This window comes from Lycorma delicatula, chromosome 8 (genome assembly GCF_047948215.1).
Source record: "Lycorma delicatula isolate Av1 chromosome 8, ASM4794821v1, whole genome shotgun sequence".
NCBI classification, from domain to species: Eukaryota; Metazoa; Arthropoda; class Insecta; order Hemiptera; family Fulgoridae; genus Lycorma; species Lycorma delicatula.
Genome location: NC_134462.1, coordinates 95,609,805 through 95,627,675, shown reverse-complemented (window position 1 = coordinate 95,627,675; position 17,871 = coordinate 95,609,805). Strand labels below are relative to the sequence as shown.

The 17,871-nt window shown below is 29.3% G+C and overlaps 1 protein-coding gene across 2 annotated transcripts in view; it reads right to left on the bottom strand.

Annotated features, from left to right (window-relative positions):
- LOC142329210 (transcription initiation factor TFIID subunit 4-like) overlaps positions 1 to 17,871 on the bottom strand; it is a 101,419-nt gene that overhangs the window by 57,481 nt on the left and 26,067 nt on the right. For both annotated transcript variants that reach the window (XM_075373612.1, XM_075373610.1), the window contains exons 4-6: positions 17,165 to 17,386; positions 10,472 to 10,609; positions 5,323 to 5,475 (exon numbers count right to left, since the gene is read on the bottom strand). In XM_075373612.1, the coding sequence (XP_075229727.1) occupies positions 5,323 to 5,475; positions 10,472 to 10,609; positions 17,165 to 17,386 (513 nt within the window). The remainder of the gene's footprint in view (positions 1 to 5,322; positions 5,476 to 10,471; positions 10,610 to 17,164; positions 17,387 to 17,871) is intronic.

Genomic DNA, 17,871 nt, shown 5'->3' with positions numbered 1-17,871 from the left:
TCAGTTACTTTGACTAGATAAACTGTACTACAGAATTCCTCTTTTAGTGACTTTGACTAATTTATCAGTCAAGCAAATTCACAAATCAGACTCTAATGATTTAAACTAGTAAACTCACTTTCTATGATGTATGTATATATATTCCTTAGTATTTAACGACTTTGTATCCAGGCAGCATTTCTTTATTTTTATTTTGACTATTTACTATTATAAATTCGGGCAAGTGTATATTTCTTATGAAGTCATACCACCGTGATTAATCAGTAAAATTTTGTTTATGTAAATATGTGAGGAGTTAAATTTTTATCGATCATTATATATAATTATTTATATCCATTCTCATAATTAAAGTGATGTAAATTTGAGAGAATGGACAAAATTATTTTGTTTTGCTGTTGTTTGTTCATTCTTCCATACAATACCACTAGTAGGCAAATTATATCAAATTTGTGTTGTAAATATTTTCATTTTGTAGAAAGCTTTTGTCCAAAATGTTTATTTTTTCTATATAATCATCAGTTAGTTTTTATCTTTTAGTTATTTATTTTCAGGTTTTGGGACAGTAACATAGTAGATTAGATGTAATAGATAATGAAATATTAATTTGCAGTAATTCTTTTCACCTTGATTATAAGAAGGCTGTTCCCGATAACAATATTTAATTGCTGTTAGAAGATAGTGATGAAAGTTGACAAAATTTTGTTTTGGGGTCAGAGTAAGAAGATGATTTGAGCATCCTCTCTGGTTCTGAAAACACAGAACGCATTGATAATATGAAATCTACAGCAACCACTGTAACCTACTCAGAATATTTTTTCAGTCTCTAATCTTCTATGAAACAATTTCCATTTATGTCAATAAATGAAATCCAATTTGATGCCTGAAAAATGTCGATGTCCTTTATATTTTTAATTTTATTTATTTATTTTTTTTAATAGATAAGTTCTGGAACTAATTAGTCAGGAAAGTAATCAGTACAGTTTATATAAACTGTAGTTTTCATCAATTATGAATTAGAAACAATTCCTTAAGTTTGGAATTTTTAGTTCAATTCACTTCAGGGTAACAAAAAACATATCAAAATGATTCCTACCACAGCACTTCTGAGAAAATGGTTCTATAGATTTTGTAGAAAATCTCCATTGATTACTACAACTTCCATGGTGGCAATTTATTCCATCAAAAAGGAATAGATTTGGAATCAAAATATATAAATTGTGTAAAAGCAATAGTCAATATACCCACAATTATATCATTTACTTCGATCAGGATACTTATTACAACTATTATAGAGAAAAAATTATCTCACATACATGTACATTTGCATGCTTGCAGATGGGTAGCTCATTTGTAATCTACCTCTAATACAATATGATCAGTGTAGACATTGAAATGAAGAACGCTGTACTGGATAAGTGTACAAGTCATGATGAAAATTTACTGTGTAGTTAACACACAGCATCTAATCAGAGAACTTGTGAGGATGTTAAAATAGAACGTTTAACAAAAATAACTACAATTTTCACAGCATCTAATAATTTTTCACTCAATGAGTCAAAGAAAGTAATTTTTTGATTTCAGTAAAGGGAAATTATAGTTCATTTTAACAATACTGAATCAAAGTAAAACTTTTTTAATTTAATGATTTAATCATTTAACAGTTTGTACAATTAAGTCCACTGTAAATGTATTCAGCATAAGTTTCAATAAATGCACAGTTCAACACATCAATTAACATCTCCATGGTTTTAAAAGTTCAAAGAAACAGGTAACACTGATCACCCAACACAGTTTAAACTTAGTAAACCTAAATAACTATTTCCATTACAGGGAAAAATTACAACAATTACATACATACAATCTCCAACTGAAGATAATTAATTATAACATTTTTAAATTTTAAAGTTGTTTTTAATATATGCACAAATTGAATGAAATAAACAAACCTCACATTATTTTATTTATAAAAATAATAAAATAAAGGAAGTTGATTTCGTGTCTGTAACTTTCATTTAGCTTCAATTATAGTTCTATTATTTCAAAGTAATATAACCTCAATCACCACTGTTAAATCATTGTGCATTTTTGTCACAAAATGTGCACAATGTACAAAGAGAGTACAGCTTTTATATAACTGGAATTGATGTAAATATTAGGCAAGACAACTGAAATTACAAAACATCTAGTCACTAATAAAACATTTAACATGAGACCTAGAGCAGCATTTTTCAATGAATTATATTTTATTTACATAGCAAGATATACCAGTCTATTTCTTGTTACAAATTTTCAGGATAAGTGTACCCAACAAAACTACTGAATAAGTTAAAGTTAGAAAATTGCTACAAAACTCATTAATAGCAGTTTAATCTTGAACAATTTCTATATCCAAAAGGTCAGTAATACAAATCTCTAGCAAACTCTATGAAAGATTTTGTAAACTCCCTGTATACAAGTTTATATAATTGAACCTTCGTAGAAGTTAGTCTTTGTATATTTCATGCTTAGCACTTCTGAAGTTAATATTCGGCTAGAAGATGGTAAATTTTTTTCAAGATAAAATTCAGTTAAATTTTAGATAAGTTTTTATATTAAGGTTTGCATCATTAAAGAAAGTAGTTGACATGCATGCATTAGCACTTCAAGTAATTAAATAGCAATGCAATTGATACAAATTATTCCATGCGCATATGTTACTTTTTTTAATGGAAACATACTTTTAAGAGAAGTAAAATTAAAAAAAACACAGTCAATCTCGCTCAGGTCTAAAGCATAAATTACTTCCTTGGTTCAATTTGAGAGTAACAGACCAAAACAAAATAATAATTCCAGAGTATATCTTTAATTGCAATATTTTAAAGGTTCATAATGTACATGAAATAAATTGTACAAAATTTTAGTCCAGCAAATAATAATTTAACATCAACATTTACTCTAACCCCTTTTTTCCAAAATTTACACTTAAATACTACATCATGATCCCTTTACACATACATGCATGTTTAACTGAAAAGTTCCCACTCTCAGTATAATTGTCACTCAAAAAAAATCATTGTACATTTAAAATACATGATCATAGTAATTAAGAAGTTTCAAAACAATATTTTTTAACTGTGGGGCTTGCATAAGTTTAGGAAAAACATTACACAGAAAATCTACTTTTACCTAATTACTTAATGTGCATATTCAGTAAATCTTGTATTGCTACTATTTTTATCAATCCAAACAAAAATTATACAAAGCAGATTTTTTACATCCTGATTTTTTTCCATAAGAAAATATTTAATAATATGAAATTCTACATAAAATGTTGAGTTTTCATTTATTTATTAATTTTTAACATACTTTTATTTATATTTCAAAATCTGACAATTCTAAATCACAGCTTTAGGTTAAATAAGATCAACAATAACCATTCAATAAAAATTACAATACAAAACATCTATGCCTCACCCACTGATATTTATTCATGGTGAATTATAAAATATCCAGCAAATCTGGTCATTAATCATAGAGTACAACAAACTTAAGACATAATAAACAAGTATAAAACTTTGTTTTATATCTGTTTTATTAATAAATATAAAACTTTTTGCACGATAATAAAAGCATAACATGTCTGACCTAACTAAACAGTATCCAAGTAAAATTTTGATCACTAAACCTACCCATTTCATCTCCCTAACATAGAGTTGGAATGGATATTTTTCATTTACATACTAGAAAAATACCTTCTCTCATTCAACAGGATGAAAAAAATTCTATAAATTCATAAATGAATGCTAAGGTATACAGAATGAAAATCGAATAGGAAAAGAGAAGTGCTCCACCTGCCCAAAGAAGGTTATCATCATACCAACCATAACATTTATTAATTCTGTTACGAAACAAACGTTTAAAATTTCACGAGTTTTAACTATAAAAACACAAATAAATAAATAATAAAACATATAATACACAAATAAATACTAGCAAGAAACTGAATTTTTGCAATTTCTCTACTGAAAATATACACTAGTCCCACAAATTATTTTGAAACTTCTTATTTATTATTATATATTTTTATAATGAACAATAACATTTTTCATACTTGACTGTCGTACAAGTTTTTGAGAAACAATAAACAGCAGAATTGATGATTTACTGTAAATGCATGCTTCTCAATTTCTCAAGTGAACTATTGAAAATGAAGGAATAATTAGTTTTAATATAACATAATAAATGTAATTAGTTTAAATAAATAAAAATATTTTTAAGAATTTAATACAAAAGTAAAAGTAATCTGGCTGCTACACATCATATTGGGTTAAATATATAATATACTGGGGTTAAATCATTCCTGCAGGAGAGAATATTTAATTCCTATAGACTAGGTTCTATATTGAGTTAAACATGCTTGACTACATATCAATCTATCTAATAATTAAAAGTTAATATTTATATGATTTATAAAGCTTAATAAATTTATTAATAGTACACCTAAAATTTATATTAATATAATAAAAATAAATAAATAAATAGTTGTTGAAGCAATTCGTGACCAGAAAAAAATATATATAAATCTTAGGTAAACTTAAATTCCATCACCAAAACTCATGCTTCATAAATGATAGTTTCAATTTTTTCATTTTCTTTTGTTTATAGAATGAAAAACATTTCAATCAACAATTAAAAATTACAATAAATTACTTATATTTGTTTTTCTACATATGCTATAAAACAGAAAATTTGGATCTCTTCTTTATGTTAAATTCAAGGATTAATGAACTTTAAGATTAATAGTTAATCAACAAGGAACGGTTGATAGAAAAAAATAGTATACTTTAGTTAAATTATTATTTATAAAACTTAATTTAACTAATTTAAAAATCATTTCAAATGAACAGCAAAGTAATTTTTTAATTTAAAAAAAAGTACAGAAAAAATAACATGGATCTACCTACAGAAATTAATAAAAACAGAATAATATAAAATACAAGTACAGCACTTTTCTTAACAATTTCTTTAAAAATACTGACTAAAATTGTTAACTTACTCTGTTAGAAATTATCATCACAGGTAAGGGGTTAAAGCATTAGTAAAATTAAAAACTTAACCAGACCACGTAACATATTACCACTTTTGAGATCATAGCCAAGTGGTTGTATTCATTCAAAAAGTTTTGGATTCAAATCTGAGTCAGAGCTGAAATTCTTTACACACTATGAAATTCATATTCTAAAAATAAGCAGATTATTATAACTGGGCATCAATAGATGAATAAATAAATCACTTTTTTTTAAATAAATAAAAACTAATAATCATGAATGACAAAAAACTTACAGTTACTATACGATGTTGGATAGGTTGAGCAGGTCGTGTAGTGGTTGAACCTAGTGTTGTACCAGGATGTGCAATAACTCGCATCTGAGGTGTTGTTGTCATTTGCACTTGCGGCCTAACAGCACTAAGCCCAACAGTTGTTTGGTTAGCAGGCTACAGTAGAAATAGAAAAATATATTAATCACAAAAAATCCAATATTATTTGTTACAACCAAAATATTACATTAAACCAACAAAATATTACATTTAACCAACTTACTGATCTTGAACTGCAGCTCTTGATGTTCTCAATAAACAAAATGTTATGTTTATGTTTAACATAGATAACACAAAATCAAAGCTGTAAAAAAATAAGCTAATCTAAATGTAATCCGAACATTCAGCTCCCTACTTAATTTGACTCCCTCAGCCAAGAGATAATGTTGGGAGATACTATCATTAGACTGTGTTAATATTTTCAACTGTTTAACATGTTGGTAAGCTTTTAAAGCCATTGATTTTTTTTTTTTTTGGCAATGATCTCAATTAAATAATAAATTTTCTTATATATTTATAGCCGGCTTGTTGAGATCATATGAAAGAGAATTTTTTTGAAGATTTAAAAAATTTTAAATACATATACATCATTGTGTATGTTTCTTAATGTGTAAAAATTATTTTATTTTTTTCACTGTTTGGTCCTGGTATTATTTTTAGCCAGGAACCATTGAAAATCAACAAAAACAAACCATTACTTTTCAGTAATAAAATGTTCCTTGTTCTATTACAGATTCAACAAATTCCACTAGAGTTCAGAAAATACCAAAAGAAATTATTCACTGAGCTGCAAGCCCCTGCTCAAATATAGCCCAGCAGTTAATACACAGACTAAATAATATATACAACTAGGTTAAATGGGACTGAAAATGTTAATGTTTAATGCTTTAAGTTTGAATAACATTACATATTTAAGAGAAAAATAAAATTTTTGCTTATTTACTGCACTTTTATCATGTAAGTGCTGCTCCTCACTGCAAACACATACCAGTAGCCTGGATTTATAATTAATTAAGCAGACTTCACCACTGAGTGGAATCAGAATTTCTTCTCTAACATATATTGTAATATAGTACGTTATATATACAGGGGGTATCCCACGAAGAAACTGAGAAACTTTCAGGACATGTTTTACGAGTGAAAATAATGAAACAGGTCTGGAAATGCTTTGTTTTTGAGTTACAGCAAGTGAAAAATTTCACTCAAGTGTCAGCTCTTCCAATAAAAACAAGCCCTGTAAAGTAAAAGTGTTGCTGCTTGATGTTTGTAATTTATCTTTGTAATGTTTATTATTCTTGGCAAGTTCTGCATTTAATGCTTGCAGAATGTCTTCTTTTTTTTCATTATTCAGCATTTATCTCTCATAAATGTTATACTTTTATTTGAATGCACAGTATGTCTGAAAAGTTCCCTAACTAATTTAAATAAAAATATAGATTTAAAGATAAACAAATTTACTCACATCAGCCCTCTACATAGAACCCTTCTCTAGTTACACACTCGTTGCGGTGCTGGTAGATCCTTGTCAAATGCTCTGGAGAAATTAATTTGTGGGATCGCTTTCAACTGCTCAGAAGTCCTTTGGATGGCCACAATGTCATAGAAAAAGTGGCCTTTCATCTTCAACTTGAGTTTCAGGAACAGAAGTTATAGTCTGCTGGAGCCAAGTCGAGTGAATAGGGCAGGTGGGATAAGATTTAATTTGTGGCGTAATAACATGTTAAAACTGTTGCCATGTTTGCCAGAACAGTTGTATAAGACAGTTCAACTGCCCAGATCCCATACTACGGCCAGACTCGACAAATGCAACGCATCGGGTATTTCAATACTTCCAAATAGAATTTAGAATTCACAGTTTGATCAACTGGGACAAATTCATAATGAATCAAAGCCTTTGAGTTGAAGAACGCAGTCAACATCATTTTCACTCTTTGATTTTTGCTGACTTTCGCTAGTCTTTGTGCTCCAGACTCAACCAAGCAGCAAATTGACGCTTCATATGAGGATCATACATGAAGCACCAGCTTTCATCCCCAACTATAGTTGTTTGCAAAAAATTAGGGTGGCTACTGGCAGTTTCACAAAGTCCTGAGCGCAAGAAAGATGCAGCTGTTTTTGTTCTTCGATCAAGAAATGTGGAATGAAACGAGAGCGAACCATTTGACGGTTCGTTTTTTCTGCTAGAATTGTACGTACCACATCTCTACTGATGTTTAGCTCTTCTGATATGGCCTGAAGGGTAAGATGAGGTTGTTCGAGCAGGAGCGTGCACACTTTTGCAAAATTCTCTAGTCTTTAAACTGCTTCCGCCACATGTGTGTTGTAGCATGAGATAGGAATTCATCACCAAATGCTTGCTGTATCACAATAAGTTTCAGCAAACGATTTTTTAAGTCAAACAGAAAATTTTATCGTGCTTCTCTGTTCCATCAGGAGCTCGCACAAGGTCACATGTATGCAACCGAATATAACCTGAGACAGCAGCAACGAAGCATGATGAAATTTTGTACACACACTCATCAGATATCGTACTACATAGTTCCTTGGTTGATTAAGAGATGGTGCTACTTGTATCACTACAGAAATTTAGTTCAGGAACTTTTCAGACCTACTGCGTTTTGGTTTGCTGTGTTATCAGCTAATTGTAAGCATGTGTTGTCTAAGGTACTATTTTTTTCTGTTTGCAATTAATCATATGAGTTTTAAATTATATGCATTTTTATACTTGTTATTCTCTACAATTTTTTTATTTATTTTGTGGTTCTTTATCTTTTAAAATACTTTTCAATTTTGTTATTGTAATTCTATCTTGCACCTTTGTTAGTCTTGTTTTGTAAGCGAGGTTAAATTGAGGTTCTGATGTTCTTCTCAAATAATAAAGGATTAATATTAATCTATTTGTCAAAAACTTGATTGTTTTTTCTGTTATAATCACTATGATGATATGTATTATCACATGTCCTTTTTCTATCAAATGTGTTCATTGATTTGAATTTTTTTCTCGTACATAGGAGAAAAAATTTGAACCTTTGATCTTACTTGAATTTATACAACAAATTTGATAGAAAAAGGGGTATTCCCATTGAAATTATAATATCCATGAAAATATTACATTATAAATAAAAAGAAAACGCTTAAATATTCTAGAAAACATAGACAAATTCAAGTTTAAATTAAAAGGACAGGACATATAAATATAATGAACAAATAAACACTAAATCTGATGTAATATTTAAAAATTTTTAATTTTTTAAATAAAGAATCAGAAGGATTAGTTTCAAGAAATTGTATAACTGTTAGAGCAGGGACAAAGCAAAAAGGCCATGAAAATAGGGATGAGGAATGGGAAGAGCTTAACATCGCTATTAATACAACGATTGCAACTCGGGAAGAATCAGTGCTAAAAGTATTTTTGAGAATAAAGGTACTCCAAAACATGTCAACTACTAATACCAGGAAGCACAACAAAGTAACACTCAAATGAAAATCCTAGCAGAAATATAAAATATTGTGAACATCTAGATATATATCATTTAATGAAACCTGATCTAATTATAACTAGCAGAACAATAAGATTAATACAAAATTTACTACACTAGTTACTTTTATCAGAGCTATCAAATTAAGTAAACCATCATTTTCATATTTAATTTGGCAATTCATAAATTCATGTGTTGTATTTTGTAACATTAATTTTTTTTTGTAATTCATTGTTACTAAAATTTTCTAAAACTTTTACGTTATTTCTATTACGTACTTACGACATTAAGTATTCTGCTACATTTGATAATTATCAGAATAACTGATTTACATAAATCAGTGGCACAGACAAAACTAAAAGTAGAAACAATTTTTTCTGTTTTATTATGATAACGTTTTATTCATGATGATTGGTAAACAAAATATCTTTTAATTCTGATAATTAGTTCTCTTATGATACTGCATTACATTAAAAAAAATAATATTTATAAGTGAACCATTTGCAATTTCTGTTCTGATGGTTCAATAATCTTAATATATCAGCAAAGTAAAGATGTTTAAAAAAATTATTCACATCAATATCTATGCAATTTTTTGTATGACAGTATGCATGGTCACACTACCTTGTTAGAATACTGTTTCTATTTCTTTCTGGCAAGGTCTGTACAAAGAAATCAAGTAATATTAAATTCAAGTAATGAAAATGTAATATTAAACTTATAGTTACAGTGTTCATTCTGCTCAAAGGAATACAGGCCTATCTTAACTTAAATGTTTAATCTGAAAGAATGAGACAATTACATTCAAAACAAAATAAGAATGTGTAAAATTAAATGGAACTTTTATTTTCTAATTCAACAGTGACTGGAATCTTTTGTCCAGTTACCTATAACTTTTTTGTTTACAGCACTTAACAGCATACAACAAAATTATGCTAATTTACAAAACCAGTTAAACGTACACACTTCTGCTTATAATTAACTGTGTTAACCATCAAAATTCCAAAGTCTATAATGTTCCAAAAATATTTACACTGATTAGCAGTTAGTCTTACCACATTAAAATATTTTCTAAACTACCAGTTTATAGGGGGTGTAAATGAAAATCTGACTGAAAACTTTGTCCAGCATAATGAATGCCTAATCCACCATCACTCCAGGAGGTAGAACAACATTGACTATTGAAGACAGCTTGCCTGATGATGTAAATACTATGTGATATATGGTCCTTTTTCTACCCAACTGGATGATTTTTTCCTCATTTCTGAACAAGCCCTAATGTTCTCTACTTGCTGCAAAATTACCTATTGATAGAAAATTGGACATTATAATCTCTCTGCTGATGTGAGGATGCTGTGCTTAACGAAACAATACAATTATCACTTTAATAGTGAACATGCATTATTAAACGTTAATGCTACTAGCATACTGAAATTGCAAAAAAAGTGAACTGACAGCAATTTAATTGCAATCCCTCAACTGGCCACACTCAATTTATAACAATTTCAAAAATATTTCCCTTCCTGACACATTAAGACAGATGACAACTATATATATTAATCAGAAAAATGATTGCAATGATAGATGAGGTAACTGCTGATTTAAAAACATGAATTAACATATTATACACAAACCTGTTGGATTTGTGGTTGAACAACAGAAGGAGGAGTTGAAGTAGCCATAGAAAAAACCACAGTCCGAGGAGGTGGCCTAATGCCTTCTATAATCAATTCATTAGTAACCATAGATTGGCGAAGAAGTGGTAAACTTTTCTGAAATCAAAACAAAAAAACCATCTTTCATTAATAAACACTCTCTTAGGCTTATCTCTGAATTATTAGGCTAATTTTTTTTTAGATAAATTATCGTAAATATATTAACTGTAAATGTATATATGTTTGTTTTTCAAGTACATGTGCTATAATGGTAAATAACATACAATTCATCACTTTTCTTGATCTGTACCTTTATTTTGTCCATACAAATTTTCATCTTGCCACTTTCTTATCAAATCTTCTTAACTGCCTTATCAGTCAAGTTCTATTCACCCTTCAATGCTATGTTACCAATGTGTTTTCTGACCTATCTGTATAAGTTCAAACCACATCATCTTCTCAACAGCTGTAGTTACATCCAAATCAATACAATTATTTCTTAGTTCTTTATTATTTATCATTCACTAAGTTCAACATCTTAACTAGCCCAAAAACCATTCATAAAACTTTATATTTAATGATTACTTTGATTATTTTTTTTTCTTGTAATAGTTAATGTCCAGTTTACATAGCCATAAAAAATTAGTAGAAAATAATAAACACATCCAATATTGTGATAGGCATTATTGTTTAACAAACTAATCAAAAAAATTCTCAATTCTCAATTTAATAAAAATATTGTTGCGTGTTCACGGCTCAATCAGGATATTGACAGATTTACAATTGAAAATGTTTATAGAATTACAATTTATTAGTTAAAGAACATAAGTAAAACAATACAAATCAATAATAATGATAACAGTAATAATTGTAATAATAAGTGACAATAATAAACAACAATAACAAGTAGAATGGCAATAATAATACAAGGGAATGATCATAGTAATCACAACAACAATAATAATAGTAATAATATAAAAAAAATAATAATAATAGTGATTATACTACAAAACAGAATTTACAGTAATCGTCAGGATTTATTCACAGGTAGATAAATAATGAAATGCAGAATTCAGTCCCATTGAAAAAAGATATTAGCATGACTACTAGTCTTAACACTTTTAACCACTTATCTTTTATTAACAATAATAGTACAATAGATAAGACAAGTATAAAGTTATTTAACTGCAAATACCTTTGCTGTTGACAAATAAAACTACCCTAACAATTTATGAATGAGATTTAGTACATTATCTCTTTCACTTATAGTAACTCACCAAACCATTTCTTGTTTTCATGTACTAGAATTACTTGTAACGTCACCTTAATCATGTTGAATTTAATTCACTAGAAATTTGCTTCTTCACTGAACTTGCAAATACTCTCTTGCAGAATCTCCTCACAGACTGAAATCTCACAGAACTCACACCCGCAGACTCTAGTCTTGCAAACTGACATCTTAACATCTCACTTAGAATGACTTCGTAGAACTCACATCTCATGGACTGATATCATAACATCTTAGACTGATTAGCAGAACTGATTTTTAACTAGTCTTCCCCTGAGTATTTATACTTCTATCCTCTTTACCTGCCAGACTGCATAAACTCAAAGTGTGAGAATGATCTTCCGCCCTCATATTTCCCCATGAAATTCCAAACCTTGATCCGGTAACTCTTTTCATGGAACGAACAATTTTAAACATAGTTAAATAGTTATTTATATTTTTATCTAATTGTAACATGCCAAATCTGTTGGGTATGGAGTGTAGCATAAGGTCAAATTTTAACTTCACAAGAGCCACAGTGGTTGTACATGTTGTATGCAGTTGAGCACTATCATGTTGAAAAATTATTGGCTCTATGAATAGCAGAACATTGCACACATCTCCTACAGTGTTTTAAATCACTATGTATCACAGAATTTAATGTCAAACCAGCTTCCAGGTCATGTACACAACCCAGCAGTCATGAACACATGTTTAGAATTCCATAACTGCCAAGCAAAATTTTTTTGCAAACTTAACACTTTAAAATTTTTTAATTGTTGAAAACCATCGTATCACTATTCCAAGTACTGTTTTTTTTCTTCTGGATTGTAATAATGAACCCAAGTTTCCTCTCAGACTGTTCACATTCCTTTTGGTGCTGTTTGTTCTTTTCCGAGTTAGTTTGGCACTCATGTGAAATAGATTTTGATAGCCCATTTGTACAATGTTTTCTTGTTCTTTTGATATTCCTAACTGATTGATGATGTGTTATGTAATGCAAGACAATCATTTTGAATCAATTCATCCACCTCCTTTGGTGCTTCTCATTGATCACAGAAACTGGTCCACCACTGCAAGGCTCATCCTTGATATTTACTTTACCAGCTCTTCTGATGCACAAACGTTTATTGCCCATCTATTCACTGTACTTCAATCAACAATTTCATCACTCTAGACAGCTTTTAAAAGATGATAATGTCATTAGCATTCACTTTTCCAATGTTAAAAATTCCTTCACTGGATATCACTTTAGGAGCATTGATATAGCAGGCATACTCAACTCAATAAAAATGACAACCGACAAAAAATGAAAGAATACAGGTCAACTAGTTTTGGAATGTTCGTAAAAGAGAATGAAATTACAAGATAACAAGCATCTGTCACTTTGTCCAACATTTTCTCCTCTCAATACTTCCACTGCACATTAAATTTCAGCCGCCCCTTGTATCGCTTATATAAATTTATTTAACACTCCACAAAAGCCAAGTGGTGAGCCCAGACAGTGCAGCATATAGCATAATGTATTTAACACTCCAACAGGCTTATGTCCAATTTCAGCTACCAATCCCCACTCTCTCTTTTATAATGAGAAATGAATTTTGAAGAGTGCAAAAAATGCCAAGGCTGACCAGGATTTAATCCCAAAACATTTTGAATGAATTAAGTGATGTTGCCATTACTACTATTAATGTATCATACAGTATATTTTAAATAATAAACAATTTAATATAATATTTAAATCATTAAAAAAATACAATGTAAAATAAAAAACTGTAGTGGCATTTATAGAGTTAATTGTAATGATTATAAATAAACATGAACACACGCGCATGCGCACACACACACAAAATTAATTTTTATATATCTAATAATATATCAGTTGATAATTTATCAACTGATCACCTTATTACACATGGACAATAACAAATACAGGGAGTAATGTGGAATTATTAGAAATAAGGAACAGCATACCCATTATTCAGAAAAATATTATACTATAAATATAAACAAACACTTATGGATGGATGAACATAGTTTTACTCTGAACATAACTTTATTTAAATTAGCTCACCTATTTTAACAGTTAGCTTAATTATTGTTAACTAATATTTAATTCAGTTCTTATAATGATTGATGGCAAAGAATTACCTATAGAAATTTATAATAATTTATAACAGTAATATAAATCATTACTGACATAAGTCAATTATAACAGATACTGAAAATACATGCATTCAAAAAGCTTAAAAATTGATAAGTTTTTAGATTTCCTCTTAAATTAATAACAAAGGGCACCTTTTTTTTAATATTATTAAAAATATTACCTAAATTCAGTTTACTGAACAATATTAGCTGATTTTTTTCTTAATATTCACAACATTGTAAAGATTCATTTAAAAAAGTTAATTAGAAATATAAACAAAAATTCAACTTGAAAGAAATAATATACAAAAAAATTTTTAGATGTAAATAAATGACATACTTTTAAAAACCAACTAAAACATTTAAGAAATGGTTTTAGGTGATAAATTGCAACAAAGCATTCAAATGTGTTAACCCCAATCAGGACTGATGAAACAGATATACTACACCACATAATTGAGGATATAGCATGGAGCAGTCCCTATCTTGTCTACACAAATACACGAGTACAGTAGAAAGCACATAAATCAAACTATACTTATATAAAACAGTTGTTAAATAGAAAAATTTTACTAAAGAGAAAAAAGGAAAACCAATGTAGAAATATTAAAATAAATACATAATAATTTGACTATTTATATAAAGAAAGCAGAACTGCCTACATTTTTTTTTTATATTTATGTATTAAATGTTTAAATAAAATACAGGTCTGATTTGAATAATTCTTTTCACTCTACATTTATGAAATATGAATAAGACTTAAGGAGATTTTTATTTAAAACTTCAAAATTGGATGATAAACTGTAACAAATTGACAGCAAACTGCTTTTCACAAAAAAAAAAATCTAATCTAATCTTACAATTGTTTTTCATTTTCTTAACTCTCTCTACAATACAACATTACAATAAAAAACTAAAATAAGTTGTTTGACATACCCAAACGTAAATTTTGAAGGATTTCAAACTCCTTATCTACTAAACGTTTAGTTATAAGAGGGCTGTTTTTTTTTCAACCTCTGCTGGGCTATAAAAAAGACACATTGACAAAACAAAATGATTTTATTACTAGAAGTTGAGTAGTTCCTAACTAATTTTAATTTTTCTACATAATCGCCGAAACAATTAAGGCTTTTGTCATATCGTGACACCAGCTTTCCAATGCCCTCTTCAAAGAAGTTATACCACTGAAGTAAGGTATATCTTGACAAGCCTCCTGAAGTTCTTCATTGGTGGCAAAATGTTATCCACCCAACCATGCCTTCAATTCTCAGATGAAAATCACTAGGTGCTAGGTCTGGACTACATGGTGGATAGTCGAAAACTTCCCACTTGAATTCTTTAAGGTCTTGTGCATGTTGGCACAATGTAGTCATGCACTGTCGTGGATCAAAACCAGACTGGATGAGAGTATGCGTCTCGATTTGTTCTGGATCGCTCTGAGGAGGCGACAAACTTCCTTCTGTTACTGTTATCCTCTGCACCATGAAGGCCATCAACAAAACAACTTTATGTCAACAAAAAACTGTAGTCATTGTTTTCTTATTGCTCAGTTTCTGTTTCAACTTTTTTGGCTTGTTTGGAGAAGAAAAGTACATCCACTGCTTAGACTGTTCTTTGGTTTCTGGATTGTTACCCGGATCCAAATCTCATCACCAGTAACAATAGACTTTAAAAATTCTTCCCCTCACTATTGTAACACATGAGAAACATTAAGGATGATGCCATTCGCTGCATTTTGTGATCATCATTTAACATTTTTGGGACCTAACGTGCACACAGTTTCCATTATCCTAGTTCTTTAGTCACAATTATGTCCAGAGAAGCCCTTGAAATTTCTGGGATTTCTGCAGAAAGTTCACTTATCGTAAACCTCCGTATGTTGCGGATAAAATCATCAAAACACTCAACCAGGTGTACAGTAGGAACAAACTTGTGTCCTTGTCTACCTTTGTCATGAAGGTCCGTCCGCCCTTCTTTTAATTTCCTACACCATTCCCATACACTACCATCACTCAAAGTTTTCACCATACATTAAGCTCATTCTGTGATGGATTTCAGTAGCACAGAGGTTGTGGTAGGGGGTTGGTACAATCACACGAAGTGTAGACCTGGCTTCCTCCTATCTCTTGTTTACTTAGATACATGATTGGAGGTTAAAAAAACAGCTCATATTAAGCTTGTGGTACTTTTTAATTTACAGTAGTCATATAAGACCAACATTACAAAAGTACATTTTTTTCAACGTACTATCAAAACTAATTTTTATCAATTTACAGTGAATTATTTTTATTAAGGTCTAGTTATTGCATTCACTACTGCATTAGTATAGAGCTACTCAGGTGAACATCAGGCACCTCTGATTAGACTGACACTGCCATTTAAACATCTCATGAGTTGTTAAACTAAATTCATGAGTTATATGAGTTTTGTGTAAAGGTCCATGTATTAATCTTAGAAGTTGAAATGAATAATTCACAAACCAAAATCTCCACTTCCTTGTGAAGTTGAAACAAGTTATTCACATATAGCAGTAGCATCATTCCTTTAAATTTACACTACTGTTAAATAGCTTAAATGAGAATTGTTGATTGTACCATTGTAAATGGTTTGTTTCTGATGTGCCCATTAAAAATCAATGAAACAAAAACACTCAGTCATTTTTTTTTTTTAACTTAGCATTTCCTCAAAATTGAAAAAAGATAGACATAAAAAATAGATCACAATTCAGAAAAAGCTAATGAAAATTATTTGAGCATATATTTATAAAGAGATGGAGAGACAGAAAATTCACAGTATTTTTAATTAGTATTATTTAGACATTTATCATCATAGTAATATTTGGTATTTTAAATAAATAAATTAGTGGGAAAACTTTTTTTAATTGGTTTTGATAATTAAATAATATAGCAACAGAACTATAAAGGCCCTTTTTCATAAGTCAAGGTATTGTGTTGAGTTACACTAAGGCAGTTTAGTTGTGTTGGTTTGATAAAAGTGGGTATTTTTTTTTTTTAGGAATAAGTGGCTATTCCTTTTAACAAAGAATACATAAACACATAGATAATTAATATTTCATTGTCTAAATAAATTGATCTACATTATTCATACTTATAGAACACCAAATAATGATCTGACAGCATCTTTTTATCTCTTGAAAGCTCATTCTGACTTTGTGAGGGGCTCCAAATGATATACTTCAGACAAAAAGATAGAGGAAAACTCAGCTAGTTCATATAGCAACAAGATAAATAAACATGTACCTTTAGAAAACCAATTAAACATGGTTGAGGTGAAGCATTCAAGAGCCTTTCTAATCGATCACAGAACTCTTCAGGCTCAACTTTGGTATCAACCAGCTCTTGAATTAAGGTTCTAACATTTCTTTCAACAGCCTTAGGCTCTCTACTAGATAATTCAAGAAGATTAGCGAGAAATTTCCGGCACTTTTCTTTTGTTGTGTCCATACCGTGTCTAGCCTGGGCCTGAAAATTAACACTTAACAATAAAAATGCACTAATTACTGAACAAAAGAATCAATAATTATACTCAAAAAACAAAAATTAAATTATTTATTCACTTCACAATCACAAAATAAAACTGCGTGTTCAGAAATAATAATGTTATCTATATAAATGATAACTTTACTACAATTAAATAATGAAAATATCAAAAATATTGATATGTACATTGAAGAAAGTAATTCCTTCACTGTAATATATTAATGTTAATTCCTTTAGTACTTAGGGCATAAAAGAAAAAGGTTAACACAGAATGACAATATCTTATGACCCTCTTAATGGAAAAAATTAAATTTTTATCACACTGAAGCTTTTCTTTCTCTTAGGTTTCAATTTATTTGAAGAAACCTATAAAAATTACAGCAAATAAAGTATATAAAGTATGCTCTTTCTCTCCCCCTTCTACCAATAATGCATTTCAATATTCCACAGTTGCGTAAAAATCATAC